We start from the raw sequence: 15782 nt of genomic DNA, 5'->3' as shown, positions 1-15782 counted from the left end.
GGAGGGATGGGAAGGCAGATGGGGGACAGGGGACAGGGACTTCAGAGGAAGAGGAACTGGGGACTGAAGGAGCCTTGCCTCTCTCAGTAAGGGCAAAAGTTGATCTTTGGGGTCGCGCCCTGGGTGTACCCTCCTAACAGCATCTTCTGGCCTTTGCGGCCTCTATTTGGGCATTCGGCCTGGCTCAGACCTTGGACCCAGTAGTCAGTCCCCCCTCCCCTTTCATTCCCTCACCCTGTCCTGCCCCAGAGCACAGAGACAGGGGGATGCACCCCTTGAATTCCAGGGCTGATGGGTGGGACCCGGCACCCCAAGGGCTCTCTAGGTGGGGACGTTCGGCCGGCGCCGCTCCTCGGAGGTTGTGCGCTTGGGGTGGCTGGCGGCGGGGCTCCCCCGGCCCGGCCCGCGGCGCTTCTCTGCCGCCGCCTCGGGGTGTCTCTGCTTCGCTGCGAGCCCGGCACCGCGGCGACGGCGGCGCGAAGAGGGAAGCGGGCGGCGGCGGCGGCCGCGCCAAGATGCGCCGGGTCACCGCAGGCTGAGGCGCCCGCCGTCCCCGCCCTCCCCCTCGCTCGCCTCCCTCCCTCCCGCCTGCCTCCCTCGCTCGCTCGCTCCTTCCCTCTCCCCGCCTTCCCTCTCCCCGCCTTCCCTCCGCGCTCCCCCGCCCTCCCCTCCTCGCCTCGCCTCCTCCGCCCCGCGCCCTGCGGTGCTGCAGCTGCGGGCGGCTCCAGCTGCCCCCAGATGTGGGCTGGGCGGCTCGCGGGGAACTTTCGCGCCGGCTGCGAGTGCGGGGCCCCGGCTGCAGTCCGGCTGCCATGGATCCGCCGGCGGGAGCCGCTCGCCGCCTGCTCTGCCCCGCGCTGCTGCTGCTGCTGCTGCTGCCGCCGCTCCTGCCGCCGCCGCCGCCGCCCGCGAACGCCAGGCTCGCCGCCGCCGCCGACCCCCCAGGTAGGTGCGGCCCGGCCCCTACTCCCCGGGACCCCCGCCGGCCTGGCCCTGTCCCGCGTGCCCCGCCGCCCCCTCCCCAGGCGTCGTCCAGCCTGACTTGGGCAAACTCCGCGCGCCCCGCCCGGGGCCAAGTTGGCCAACTTCGGGGCCGGGTTGGTCGCGCAGGGGGCGCCCCGCACCGCCCCCGAGCGCCTTGGGCCGGGGGAGCCTCGGAGCACTGGCGGCTCCTGAGTCGCGGAGGGTGGGGACGGAGGGCCGGGAAAAGCCCCGCGGCCGAGAGCGCAGAGTCAGCCCCAGCGGGTCCGAGGGGGGAGCCAGGGCGAGGCGGCGCCCGGGCTCGCGTCCGGGGACGCTCCGGAGGAGCCGGCTGCCGAGCGCGTAGCCTTGGGCCCTAAGGATTGCTTGGGGCGCCCCGGAGGGAATCCCCGGAGATCGGAGGGACCCTGTTCCACCCCTCCTAGTCCTCGGGCGCTCGGGAAGACGGGGCCGGCAGCGGGCTGAGCGGGAGCTGGACAGGCAGGACAGGCCGCTCGTGCTCGGGGAAGCCGGGACTCCGCCGCTCCGGAGGCTAGCGGTGAGGGCACTCGGGCGGCAGGGGCCCGCCGAGGGGTCGTGGCACACGGGTAAGGGGGCCAACCCGGAATGGCTTCCGAGCAGCTCCACGTCCTGCCAAGGACCGTAGGTGCAAGGGTCGGGGGACTCTCGGACGGGGTCGTCCCTTCGGGCACGGGGAGGTTCCCACCGAGCCCCAACCCTGAACGGGGCAGGGGGCAGAGCTCTTGGCAGGCAAGGTCTCCGGAGGAGGGAACGGCTGGGGAGTGGCGGAGCCCCGGAGTGGTGGCCCTGTTAACGCCCCTTCCCGGTTGCAGGAAAGCCGGGGAGGTGCAGGCTGGCTTCTGGGGTCGCCTGGCGGAATGCCCCTTCCCTTCGCAGTGGGGCGGGGTCTGGGGGGGCGTGGCTTGCCGGCGGGTCTCTGAGGCACTGGGGCTCCGTGGTCTCCGCCGATCTAACGCCCCTTCCCGTTGCAGGCGGGCCCCTGGGGCACGGAGCGGAGCGCATCCTGGCGGTGCCCGTGCGCACTGACGCCCAGGGCCGCTTGGTGTCCCACGTGGTGTCGGCAGCTACGTCCAGAGCAGGGGTACGAGCCCGCAGGGCCGCCCCGGTCCGGACCCCGAGCTTCCCCGGAGGCAACGAGGAGGACCCTGGCAGCCACCTCTTCTACAATGTCACGGTCTTTGGCCGAGACCTGCACCTGCGGCTGCGGCCCAACGCCCGCCTCGTGGCGCCCGGGGCCACTATGGAGTGGCAGGGCGAGAAGGGCACCACCCGCGTGGAGCCCCTGCTCGGGAGCTGTCTCTACGTCGGAGACGTGGCCGGCCTAGCCGAAGCCTCCTCTGTGGCGCTCAGCAACTGCGATGGGCTGGTGAGTACGCACTTCTCTAGCTCCTTTCTCTCCGCTGCTCTCGCCTGGGCTTTGGAAAAGGGTTACCTGGGAGTCCCTTGGGAGGGCAAGGCCTGCGCTGAGGACTTTCCGCGCCCTTCCCGTGCTTTAGTGAGCCTCGTGCTCCAACTGAAGGGCTTGGCTGGAAAGCAGGTTGTTTTGACTGGTCTGAGCAGGGGGCCATTTATGCATGGGGAGCGCCCGGGTCTCCAAAAGGCTCAGCAGGCAGGAGCGTGCGCCTCTCTCTTTTGCCTGCCTGAACAGGTCTCTGGCTTGCATCCGGGGGTGGGTCCGTGTATGTGTGTGTACCTTTGTGAGTGTGTGCACATGTGTTGTGGAACGTTGGTGTGTACCTGCATCTGGGTGCCTGTGCACCTGTGTGAACATGTGCGTGTGCCAGTGTCTCTTGTGCACGTATGTGTCTGGGTTTCTGCACATCAGTGTGTTGAGCATCTGTTGAGTTTGTGTCCGTCCTTGTGCATACTGGCGTGATATGTGTGTGGTGGACTTATGGGCTGGCAGTCAGTCTTCCTGTTTCCCTGCGTGCGGGTAATACCAGCCCAGGGAGCTGGCAGTGATGCTGAAATGCCCAGTTAGCCCTCTGCCCCTTGGCTGACCGGGAATCATTGGTTTTTCTGCTGTGGTTTCCTGTTGAACTCCAGCTGGTTCTTTGAAAAGTTGGTTTTCTCTATTTTGAGCTGAGGGGTGCATTTGGAAATGAAGGCTCTAGTGCTCGTGAGCTGCTCGATCTTTTGGGGGCAGCGCCTGAAGGACAAGAGAGAGGCTAGGGGATCCCTTTTGAGACTGCCTGCGCCTCTCTAGTCCTGTGACTGGAGCTCTGGGAAGCTCTGCTTCCTGGAGAGGGCAGGAGGGACCGTGGCTCAGCACAAGGGGGCCTCAGAGGAAGCCTGGATCGATGCTGAGGGAGGAGACTGACATTGGCGGTGCTCTGTCCGGCTGCCCGGGGCCTGGCACACAGCAGAGGCCACTGCAGTTTTCTATTTTGGATTGGGTGTGTGGTGGTCAGGCTGGCTGTGCTGGCCAGACATCTGAAGCCGCCCACCATGGGTTCCGCTCTAATTGCTACTCAGGGCACTCCTGCCCCGAGTGAGTGGCCACTCTCCCAGCCCCCGTGGCCCCTGAGCACGCCCGTACTCGGGCAGCTGAGGCTCATCCTACAGTCTGCAGAGCTGGCAATTACACCAGGGCTCTGCAACCACTGTCATTCTTTTTATGGAGACACAGAAAATATCACTTGTTGCTTTGGAAAATCACTGCCTTTGGCTGGATTTAGTTAGAACTTGGCCATATTGCAAACAACTGTAAATATCCCTGGAGGAGCTGGGTTAAAATGGCGAGCCCTTGACATCGCCCACTGTCTCTGAGGACATCCTGGGCCTCAGAGGTGTGTCCCATTTTACGCTGGAGGTTAATTTCCTAAATGAAAGGAGATGCTTGCTGCGGACTTAGGGTGAGGTAAGGTGGTGGGAGTTGACATGGGGTTGCAGTCTGTTGGTGGGCCAACACCTGTGTACTATGCATTCCTGATGGAGAGCATTTTGGGGAGGACTTGTCACTGTTTCATTCATTCAGCAGTTCATTTGGTGATTCATTTTTCAGCCAGCACCTTCTCATGTGTTTATCCCCTGTACTGGTCAGCAATGAGGCAGGTCTGGTACCCACCCAGGGCTCCTGTCGTCAGGGTGGCTGACGGACACTCTGGCCAGGACTTGGAGAGTGTGCTCCTGGGGGGCTGCTTGAATAGGGGCTGGAAGAATGAGTGGCCAGCTGGAAAAGACGCAGGTTGGCAACCCGGGCAGAGGGAGGAGCGTGTGCAGAGGTACCAGGTGTGGATTGGCCTGGGCAGGACAGGCCTGCTGAAGTGTCCCATGTACCAGACAGAGCTGGGAAGAATATTGGGGTTGGAAGAGGAGCTGGGACCTGCCTGAGCGGCATTGAATGCTGTCACTGAATAATGGCCTTGGACAGTGGGACAGCACCATCGGTTCTCTTTACTTATTTTTTTTTTTTTTTTTGAGACGGAGTCTCACTCTATTACCCAGGCTGGAGTGCAGTGGCGCGATCTCGGCTCACTGCAAGCGCTCTGCCTTCCGGGTTCACGCCATTCTCCTGCCTCAGCCTCCCGAGTAGCAGGGACTACAGGCGCCCGCCACCACGTCCAGCTAATTATTTTTTATTTTTTATTTATTTTTTAATTTTTAGTAGAGACGGTGTTTCACCGTGTTAGCCAGGATGGTCTCAATCTCCTGACCTTGTGATCTGCCTGCCTCGGCCTCCTAAAGTGCTGGGATTCCAGGCGTGAGCCACCGCGCCCGGCCTCTTTTCTTTTCGCTTGTCCTTTTTCTCTTCTCTTCTTTTTCCTTCCTTCCCTCCTTCCTTTTTTTCTTTCTTTCTTTCCTTTTGATCAGGCTGGTCTCAAACTCCCGACCTCAAGCGATCTGCTCACCTTGGCCTCCTAAAGTGCTGGGATTACAGGCCTGAGCCACCGCGCCCGGCCTCTTCTTTCCTTTTCTGACTTTGTTGCTGCGTATGTGTCTGTCCTACTGTTAAATCCCCCTCTGCTGCCACCACGATAGGCTTCTTTGCTAAGGACCCGGGGCTTTACACAGGGTGCCTCTTGTCCTCACAGAGCCCTGGTCGGGGAGGCATCTCATCCCCGGTTACAGGTGGAGCACTCAGGCTCTGGGAGGTTGAGTGACTAGATGGAAGTTATTCATAATAATACCCACAGCGAGGGGTTATATCCACAGCAAAATGTCCCTTTGCACAAGGCATGAGCAAAACAGGCTGCGCAGAGTGGTGTTGTGCCTCACGTTGCTGCGGAAGAGTTTTCCAGTATCTCCTGGGCAGTGTGGTAGGCGTGCTAATTTCACATGGTTTTTACACGCCCATTAGAAACCCAATGAGAAGCCTTTTGGCGTAAAAGGTAATGATGGTAAGTGACAGTTGACTGTGTTCCTATTAACGTTGTGTGCCAGGCTCTCAGCTGAGCCCCCTGTGCCACCTCGCCTTAATCCTCACAGCACCCTATGGAACGTATCCCGACATCATCCCCCTTCTACAGATGAATAAACTGAGGCTCCAAAAGTCAAGATAGCTTGCTTCAAGCTTCGAAGCCAGTATTTGAACACAAATCTGATTCCAAGGCCATGCTCACTATGTTTTCTTGCCTTTTCCTGCATGCCTACAAAAAGAATTTTAAAAATGCATTTCTTTAAAACATTTCCCACCTTTGTTATTTGACTCCTGGAGACGTTCTCATTGTGGGTTTGACCATCGTCAGTGTGAGTGGAGCCGGGAGCAGGCCTGGGAGCTGAGTGGCCTTGACTGGCTCGTGACCTGCGCTGGGCTGCAGCTCCTATGGGTGGCCTAAGTCCTCACTGGTGGGGGACTGCAGCTGGGACTTCCGTGGGATGGAAGCAACCCTGCCCGCCTCTGCCTCCCCACTCAGGGCAGCACGGGGATCCTCTCCTGCCAGGCTGGGCAGCAGTGGATGAAGCCTCCATGGGCTGGGCGGTGGAGACGGTCTGCCCTCCAAGGCCTGGTCCAATCCTGGGGCCCAAAGGAGGAAGTGTATGCCCTTCCCTGGATGCTTGATGCGAACCCCACAACCCTGTGAGACAGGGCTGCCCCACTGCATGGCTGAGGCTCAGAGAGACCCAAGGTTGCATGGCAAGAAGAAAGCCAGGGCTGCTGCCTTTCAGGCTGGGGCTCCCCTGTGGGGCTGCTGTCTGGGCCAGGCACCCACTCTGTCTTGCTGGACATTAAGAGTCATAAAGGCCACAGAGAGAAGTCAGAAGCTGGCCTAAGGGATCGAGATGAGTTTCATTTTTCCCAGCAAGGCTGCTGCCTTCGAGGCCACACACTGGGCTCCAGCAGGCTCAGGTGCTAGAGCAGATCAGGCAGGTGTGGGGGGGCCCTGGGACTGTGCAGTGGGGTGAGGGGCACCTGGGATTTGCAGCTGCCGCTGGTAGGGTTTTCCTTCCTCCCACTCCACCTTGGCACTGCCTGGATCGCAATGAGAGGTTGTCAGGAAGACTAAAGAGGGGCTGCAGGAACCTCTGGGTTCCCTAGGGTGTCGGGGCTCCCCAGGTAGGAGCAGAGGCTCCTGTGGGCCCCAGCTGCAAGCAGCCTACACAGCTGCTAAGGCCAGTCTCAGCCTCCACCATACTTGTCACCTTAAGACTTGCTCAGTTTAAGTGACAGAAACCCCTGCTCATATTGGATGAAACAAACAAGGGACACCATGGCCCCAATTATCTGGGGGTCCTGAGGAGTGTTGGCTTCAGGCCTGGCTGAATCCAGGGGCTCAGAGCATGCTATCCATTTCTCAGCCCTGCCTCTCAGTGTTCATTTCAGAATTGCTCTCCACCCCTCAACCCCCGGCCCACCACATCGGGCCACCAGCGGCTCCAGGCCTAACTCGTTTTCCAAGGAGGCAACCTTTGAGATGGAAAGCCCTCCTCTCTGGGTGACACCTGTGAGAGTTGGGGGAGGGATTGGAGGCCCATCTTCAAACCCATGGCTGTGGTGCGGGCCTAGCCCAGGTCTCCTGCCCACCTTTGGGACTGAGGGGGAGGGACAGACTCCCAAACTCTGGAATGAAGAGGGGCCTAACATACAAGAAGGAAGGAGGACAATTGTGCAGGGTGGTGAACACGGTTGTGGCCACCCTTCTCCTGGACTCCAGACCCCATGTTGGGCTTAGAAGTCCTCCTGGGCTCCAGGCTTGCCTGCTCGGCTGCCTCTGGAACCCCCTTCCCTGGATGACCCCATACTCAAGTCACGTGGCTCTCCCCACTCTCCTCCAGACCCCACCCTTCCAGGATCGCCCTCCCCTAGCCAGCTCCAATTCTAGAGCTCTCTCAGGGCCCGGCTTCCCTCCACGCCTGGCGCCAACCCCTGCCTTCTGCTCTTGTGCCCCCCACTGCCCCATGGTCTCTCCCCGACGACCCTTCTCCACTCTGCAGCCAGAGGGATTTTTAGAAACCATGCAGCAACTCATGTCACGCCTTCACTTAAGACCTCTCAGTGGTTCTTACTGCTCTTAAAAACATCCAAACCCACTGGCCTGGCATTCAAGGCCCCCGTGACCTGGCCAGGGCCCTCCAGCTCCGGCCTGAGTCGCCTGCTCTGCTGGTCTGGAATGAGACTCCGGGAGAAAGGGCTGCAGGAGGCAGAACTCCAGCGTTCCCCTCAGGTGCCCCTGGGAGGGTGGGGCAGTGACTCCCTCCCCTGCTGCCTTACGTGAGCTGAGGGCCCCTACAGAGATGCCTGAGGGATCCAGCAGTGCAGCGCAGTCCCTTTGGAGGCGGCGGCCAGCCTCAGGAGGGGGTCCGGGGAGCAGCATCCACACCATCTACCTCTGCTTGGGGCTTTGAACCCAGTCCCTGCGGTTTTCCTGTGAGCCAGCCACCGTGGCCCCATTTCACAGGTAGGAAACCAAGGCTCTAGGAGTTACATATGCAGGTTCTCTCTGTGTGGGCTGGCGTCTCTCCTGGAATCCTTTGGGGAGGGGCAGAGTGGAGCCGGCTCCCAGCCCCTCATGAAGGCCGGCATGGTCAGCGCTGGTCTCAGCCGGAGCCTAGCAAGGCCAGCTCTCCCTGGGACCCCCGCATCGTGTTGCCCAGCCCCGGCCTGCCCTCCATTGTGTGGCTGGGTGTGTTTCTGGCACTGGTCAATGTGCGCAGCCATGTGCTCATTCAGGTGTGGCAGGCTTCTCCTGCCCAATGGCTCGCCGTGGCTTCCCTGTCGCCCATGTCTCCAGCATTTAGCGAGTCATGCCTGAGTGAATCCAGGCCCTCCTGCAGAGTCAGCTGGGAGGTGAAGGCCAGGTCCTCACCCAGGCCTGCTGTGAGGCTCACAGGGGCCACACCTGGGTGGGTGAGTGAATTCAGGCCCTCGTGCAGAGTCAGCTGGGAGGTGAAGGCCAGGTCCTCATCCAGGCCTGCTGTGAGGCTCACAGGGGCCACACCTGGGTGAGTGAGTGAATTCAGGCCCTCGTGCAGAGTGAGCTGGGAGGTGAAGGCCAGGTCCTCACCCAGGCCTGCTGTGAGGCTCACAGGGGCCACACCTGGGTGAGTGAGTGAATTCAGGCCCTCGTGCAGAGTGAGCTGGGAGGTGAAGGCCAGGTCCTCACCCAGGCCTGCTGTGAGGCTCACAGGGGCCACACCTGGGTGGGTGAGTGAGTGAATTCAGGCCCTCATGCAGAGTCAGCTGGGAGGTGAAGGCCAGGTCCTCACCCAGGCCTGCTGTGAGGCTCACAGGGGCCACACCTGGGTGAGTAAGGGAATCAGCCAGGGACATCCGCTCAGCAGCGAGGCTGGCTTTGCTTCGTGGCTGCCTGAGCTATGGTCTGGGCCTGCCCACTGTGGTATCTGAAGACCCAAAGAGGCAAGTGTGCATGGCAGCCCTCCTGGGACCCTGGGTCTGTGCTGGCAGGCAGACATGTCCTTCTTTACCCCACCTGCCTCTCTGGCTTGGGCAGCCCTGGGGGTCCCTGTGTTGCTGCCGGCACAGCAGGCTGCTGGCTGCATGTGGACGTGTGTATGTCCTGGGCCTGTGCATGGCGGGAGTGTATGCATGTACATGTTGCCTCTGCATGTCTTGCATGTAGGAGTACGTGCATATAGTGTGCGTGTGGGGGTGCATATGTTCGTGCACGTCTGAATGAGTGTGTACACGTGTGTGCACATGAGTGTGTCTGCATGGGAGGGTGTGCATTTGAGTGAGCATGGGCCAGCATGTGTTTATGTATTTCTCGGGAGGGGTTTCCTGCACTCTATAGAAGAGGGGCCTTAAGTGGGGTTGAGGTACTCAGGGGAGAGGAGGACCCCAGCCCCCTCAATCTTGGCGCCACGTTAGACACCCCCATCCCCTACTGGTGGTTACCCCGGAATGGGAGGATCCAGGTAGGAGGTGCACACTCTGCTGCGTATGTTTCATATTAAATATCAGCTGTCCACAGGGTCTGCGGTGCTGCCATTAATATGGAGAAGTTATTACCGAGCCCGGAGCTGGCTCCTCGGGCTTGTCCATGAATTTCAATTACACTGCACGACGACTCCAGGGCTGCAGAGTGGGGTGCACAGCTTCCGCTCAGAGGCACAGGGAACCCTAGTGTCCAGGACCAAGGCCTGGGTGCTGCTGAAGCCAGGCAGGCTCTACGCCATCCCCACCCTGCCTTGTGCATTTCACGGGTTAACCCAGGGAAGGCAGGGGCCTATTGTGGGCTGGAGGCTGTTGCGGGTCACATGGTCCGCTGTGCCCCTCGTGACCGCGCAGGGTGGACAAGCACCACGATGCTGAGAACCTTAGTTCCTCCAATAGCAAAAGATGGGTTCTGTCCGCATGCACTTCAGTGGCAGTGAAAGGGTGGGTGTGCAGCAAGCGCCTACCCCAGGCCCGGGGGTGAGAAAGCGGTGCCGTGTCTGCATATCATTAGCTCTAAGGTGCCATCGGTTACAGGACACACCATTACTTTATACGCCACCAAGAAAGAGGAGACACTCCCATTTAAACTGCAACTCTGTGCCTTGTGGTTCCCTGGAGGCGCGGGCCCCACTGCCACAGTTCTTGGTTTCTCTGATGCTGTCTGCAGGTTTCTCTGATGCTGTCTGCAGCCTAATGGGTGGGCCATTTCTCCTGCCTGGCCGTTGCTTGTCACGGCTCCCGGGAACTGAGTTCGGTTGGCTTCGTCCGCCTCCGGGGGTCTTCCTCTTGTGAATTACGAAGTAGCGGTCCTTCCTCCAGGGATAGGTATTTGCCTCACCAATGCAAAGCTACATGCGCCTTTCTGCGTGCACCCTAACTTTTTGACTTCACAGTGTGACTCTTCAAAGACATTTTGAGTGTCCAGGGTGTTGACAGTGAGGGACTGCGTTGGAAGTGTCGTGGCCCAGGAGGCGGGGGCCAGGGCCAGGGTGTGAGACCCGCCGATTGCATCCTCAGTTCAGGGGTTGGGAAATGGAAATATGCGTGTTGGAGGGACCAGCCCTCACCAGCTCTGTGCAGAATGTCCGGGATTCCTCTTTAAACCTGGGTATTTTTCCTTTGAAAGCCCTAATCTGAAATTTCAATGTATTAAAAGTATTTCCAAGTGTTAAAGCCTGTCATCTTTACACCTGGGTATTTTTCCTTTGAAAACCCCTAAACGACAAGGTTTGGAGAGCTTTGGGTTGGTGAACAGGTGAGGTGCTGGGAGGGTGAGTGCCCAGAGAGGGCGTGGAGGCTCTGCAGCCCTTCCCGTTACCTTGCCCTGCCCATCCCTCCCACGCAGCTGTTTGAAAGCAGGGATTGGGAGCACATGGAAAGTAGGGTGTCTTTACGTTTCATGCAAGGCTTGTCTAAGGCTTGCTAGTGGCCATTCTGATTGGGACAGAGCTTCTGGACATATGATGAAAAGGGGCTTGAGAGCTGTGAGCATATTGGTATATATTTACATCTGTCTATTTTATGGGTTATAGTATGTACCATTGCCAGTCAGTTGCAAATGAAACCTCAGGTTAAGCAGTACCACAGATACATTCTACTTTTCCATCTTTCTGTTCGTGTACCAATATTAAGCTGTGTTTATTATTAGAACTGTAAGGCTCTAATAATCAAAGTATTAAGTACTTTGAAGCTTCGCTGTCCAATACAGTAGCTATAAGCCACACAAGGCTATTGAAGACTTAAAATGTGTCTGGTCTGAATTGAGAGGTACCCTGAGTATAAAATATACATTGGATTTCAGAGACTTCGTACCCCCCAAAAAGAATGTGGAATGTTTAATAGATCATTTTAAAGTATTGATTACAGGTTGAAATGGTAATATTTTGGGCATACTCAGTTAAATAAAATATATTTCTGAAATTAATTTCACCTGTGTCTTTTTTTTTAAAAAAAACATGGCTACATATAAAGCTCGAGTTCTATTTCTGTTGGACTGTGTGGCTTTGGAACATCTGGCTGGATACGTCCCCCTTTGCTGGTATTCTCTTACAAAATTTTCTTGGCTGGTCACATATGTTTATTCTTTCAAATGAATTTTAGAATTGTTTTGTCGGGTAGAAAAATCCCTCGTGAATTTGATTGATAGTAAATTAAACTTAGAAACTAATTAAAGGAGGAATTGACATAATTTACAGTATTCATCAGGAACATAGTATATTTTTTCAGCTTATTTCATTCTGTTTTAATGTTGTACCATGAAGTATTATATATACATATTTTTATACAGGTCATCCATTTTTAAAAATCAGGATTATTTCAAGGATTTTTTTTCTTTTTGCCATTGCTCATTGAATACTTTCCATCTATTGTTGGTACGCAGGAAGGCTATTGATTTTTATAGAACTATCTTTTATCAAGTAGCTTGATTGAACTCATTAATTCTAATAGATCTTTGTGGAGTCCCTTGGGTTTTCTAGGTATACAGTTGCACTCTGTAAACACTGATAATTTTGGATCCTCATCTCCAATCTGCACCGTCTGGAACCTTCAGAGCGATGTTAAGTCACAGCCGTGGCTACATGCATCCTCATCTGTGCCTGGCTTTAACAGCAACGCCCCCGGTATTTCTCTGCTTAATACAGCGCTTGCTGTGGATTAAGATGGATTTCATGTGAAGGCAATATCCTCTGAATTCTCGTTTTCTAAGATCCCATTTTTATCAGTAAAGGAGCTGAAATCAAGATAAAATGTGTCTTAACTCTTAACGCTCCCTTCTCTCACCTCCAAAAGCCAGAGGTGTTGCGATTCCGGGGTGTTTGTGTTCTCAGCCTCGGCCTCAGCTGTCCACTTTGCTGGGCCAGGAATGAAACCCAGTCCCCATTTATGCACCATGGGAAGCCCTCGTAGGGAGGGGCAGCTTTCCTGCAGAAGGTGGGGGAGCCAGCACCTCCCGGCCACACGGGTGACTTCTGGAAGAACAGGACCCTGTTCTTGGAAAGCCCTTTGGGCCATGTGTGGGGGCATTTCCACTTTCATCTGTGGGTTCTTTCTTCCCTCCCAGTGGCGTCTCCCTCCCTCTGTCCAGTTTCTCTGGAGCAATCCCTCCATTCTCCTCCTGTGTCTTACAGCGGACTTTGCCCGCTGCTCTGAGGTGGTGGCACTGTCTGCACAGTCTCCTGCTCTTCCAGTCCCACTGTTATCTGTTATCCCATGTGCTTCTAGAAGGTGTTTTTCCAAGCAAAGACATTTCCCTCCTTAGAAGAAATCTGTAGGCGGGGCACAGTGGCTCACGCCTGTGTAACTTGAGGAGGCTGAGGCGGGCAGATCACTTGAGGTCAGGTGTTTGAGACCAGCCTGGCCAATATGGTGAAACCCCATCTCCATTAAAAATACAAAAATTAGCTGGGCATGGTGGCACACGCCTGTAGTCCCAGCTACTTGGGAGGCTGAGGCAGGAGAATCTCTTGAACCCAGGAGGCGGAGCTTGCAGTGAGCTGAAATTGCGCCACTGCACTCCAGCCAAGCAGCAGAGTGAGACTCTGTCTAAAAAAAAAAAAAAAAAAAAACCCAGAAAAAAAACAAATCTGTGGCTTGTCTTGCAGAAGAGCTTTTCCATTGTGTGATCTATCTGCCTGCCCACTGATGGGCATGGGATTTGAGGAGCTTTGAACAGCATCTGTACATAGGCCCCATCCTGAGAGATTCTGCTTTATCAGACCTGCGTGAGCCCTGGGGTGTGTACTTTTCAAAAGCTACACAGGAGAGTCTTTTGTACAGCATGACGGGTGCTCACTAGCGAGGGCTGTGGGGAGTGGGGGCTCACAGACCAGACTTGGGGCCTTGGCTCTTCTCTTGCTGGCCTGTGACCCTCCATTTTCCCAGTTAAGACACCACCTGCCTCACAAGGCGTGTGTCAGCGAGGGAGCAGAGGGGGATGAGGCTGGCTGGCCTCCGTCAAAGGGAATTCCATGGGGGGCTTGAGGTGGAAGGAAGCGATGGCCAGTGGGCATGGCCCGGCCTGGGATGCGGGAAGCTGCCACGGCGGTGTCGGCTCCTGGCCCTCTGCTCTCGGGTCTGTCACCTGGAAATTCAGAGCCCCGGCAGAAGGAAGGCAGCCGCCGTCGCATGGCTATCCCCAAGGCCACACAGTAGGGAGGGGTCCTCACAGGCAAGCGGGCAGGATAAGGGGGTGAGGGCTCCCAGGGCAGTAGCTGGCCTTCGCTGCAGGGCTGTCCACACTTGGCGGCCACCTGGAGATCCGTGGGCGTTGAGCACTGACCCTGCAGACCTGATCAGGGCAAGGTGGGGGCAGCAGTAGGTATCCTCCTTGGTGCTCCTCAGTGCCCTCCCAGGCAGGTGCCCAGGCCCTGGGAGGCTCCTGGTCTCCTCTCCTCCCCTTCCTTCCCCTCCCTTCCTCTCTCCACTCCTCCCTCCCTTCCTCTCCCATCCCCTCCCTCCCTCCCCTCTGCCCTCCCCTCTCTGCACGATGGCTGGCCACTGGCCGCTTATCCCAGCGCACTGGCCCTGAGCTGAGGTCTGGGCCTCTGGGGCAATGCAGGTTGGGTCACAGACTGAGGTACTGTCTGAGACCCTGTGATAGTGGGAAATTATAAATGTATGTTTGTTCTTCATCTCTGGTTCCTGCCTCAGAGCCTAAAACCTTTGTAATTTCCTGAGTGTTAAGGGTGATAGAAACACCTTTTATTATCAGATTTGGTCTGAGTCCCCTGGTTCCTGATATAAGAGTTTCTGGATTGTTGGATTGAGAATTCAGCCTCACTCCCCCAACGTCTGGGGATGGGAGTCTTGGAACTTCCATGAAAACCCCTAAATGACAAGGTTTGGAGAGCTTTGGGTTGGTGAACAGGTGGAGGTTCTGGGAGGGTGAGTGCCCAGAGAGGGCATGGAGGCTCTGCAGCCCTTCCCGTTACCTTGCCCTGCCCATCCCTCCCATGCAGCTCTTCCTGGGTTGTGTCTTTAATAATCAACTGGAAATAGTAAGTAAAGTGCCTCCCTGAGTTCTGTGATCTGTTCTATTAATGAACACATGTCTGTCTGATTCCAAGGTCACAATTACTTTTGCACCAACCTAATAGCAAATTACAGAACCTGAGGAGGGAGTTGTGGGACCCTCCCAATTTATAGCCGCCTGGTCAGAGGCACAGGTGGAAAGCTGGAACTTGCCACCGCAAGTGGGGCTGCCGTGTGGGACTGAGGCCTTAACCTGAGGGCTAAGCTGACCCCAGGTAGTTGGCGTGAGCATTGCACTGAACTGTGGGGCACCCAGCTAGCGTCTGGAGGTTGGAGAACTGGTTGGTGTGAGGGAAACTACGTGTCTGGTGTCAGAAGCATTGTGAGTGAAAACAGATCCCAGTGGACCTCACCCAGCCTGGGGGCTCTGATAGAACAAGGGGAGGTCCTAGACCAGGGCTCAGCCCTGTGGACAGGGAGAAGGCCTAAGTTTCCGGAACAGCCCCAAATGCAGCTGCAGAGACAACTGTCATAGGACGGTTGTGCTGGGTCCTGGTGCTGGGAGCCCCTCCCTCCCTTCCCCTCCTCTCCCTCCCTTCCCCTCCTCTCCCTCCCTTCCCCCTCCCCTCCCTCCCTTCCCCCTCCCCTCCCTCCCTTCCCCCTCCCCCTTCCCCCTCCCCTCCCTCCCCTCCCCCTCCCCTCCCTCCCCTCCCCCTCCCCTCCCTCCCCTCCCCCTCCCCTCCCTCCCCTCCCCCTCCCCTCCCTCCCCTCCCCCTCCCCTCCCTCCCCTCCCCCTCCCCTCCCTCCCCTCCCCCTCCCCTCCCTCCCCTCCCCCTCCCCTCCCTCCCCTCCCCCTCCCCTCCCTCCCCTCCCCCTCCTCTCCCTCCCTTCCCCCTCCTCTCCCTCCCTTCCCCCTCCTCTCCCTCCAGCTTCTCCTCCCCTTCCCTCCTCTCTCTTCCCCCTTCTTTTCTCATTCCTTTTCTTCCCACTCCCCTCCCTTCTCTTCTCCCTCATCCCCCCTTTTTCCCTTTTCTCTCCATTCTCCCTTTATGTCCTCTCCCCTCCCTGCCCCTTCTGTCCTCTCCCTGTTCCCACCTTTCTTTCCCAGAGTCTTTCATTAGCCAGGACTCCTGGGGACCCTTCCTGGCTGGGGGCCCTTCGTCGTCAGCTGCACTCTGCACCTGTACCTTCCTGGTACATTCTGGGAACCAACAACAGGTACATTCTGGGAACCAACAACAAGCCATCCCAATGTGCTGGGAGGAAATCAGGGCACAGCGATGGGGATGACCCACCCCAGGTCCCACAGAGCCCAGAGCCAGCTCCTTTCACTGCAGCTGGAGCGCCAGATGAAATCTGTACCTCCTCAGAGGTACAGATAACTCCCCACCTGTACAAGCAGGGTGAATTGCTGAAAAGGGGAATTCATATCTCCTCTCCTTGGCCTGCTACTGAGTTCTTGGTGCATTTT

At 57.4% G+C, this 15782-nt stretch overlaps 1 protein-coding gene across 2 annotated transcripts in view; it reads left to right on the top strand.

Moving 5' to 3' along the window:
- Positions 1 to 609: 609 nt before the first annotated feature.
- ADAMTS2 (ADAM metallopeptidase with thrombospondin type 1 motif 2) overlaps positions 610 to 15782 on the top strand; it is a 241549-nt gene continuing 226376 nt past the window's right edge. For both annotated transcript variants that reach the window (XM_034961169.3, XM_055112897.2), the window contains exons 1-2: positions 610 to 945; positions 1974 to 2368. In XM_034961169.3, the coding sequence (XP_034817060.1) occupies positions 813 to 945; positions 1974 to 2368 (528 nt within the window). In that variant the 5' untranslated portion in view covers positions 610 to 812. The remainder of the gene's footprint in view (positions 946 to 1973; positions 2369 to 15782) is intronic.

The sequence above is a fragment of the Pan paniscus genome, chromosome 4, assembly GCF_029289425.2.
Source record: "Pan paniscus chromosome 4, NHGRI_mPanPan1-v2.0_pri, whole genome shotgun sequence".
NCBI lineage: Eukaryota > Metazoa > Chordata > Mammalia > Primates > Hominidae > Pan > Pan paniscus.
The sequence above is the reverse complement of the archived record's forward strand: the minus strand, read 5'-3'. Positions and strand labels throughout refer to the sequence as shown.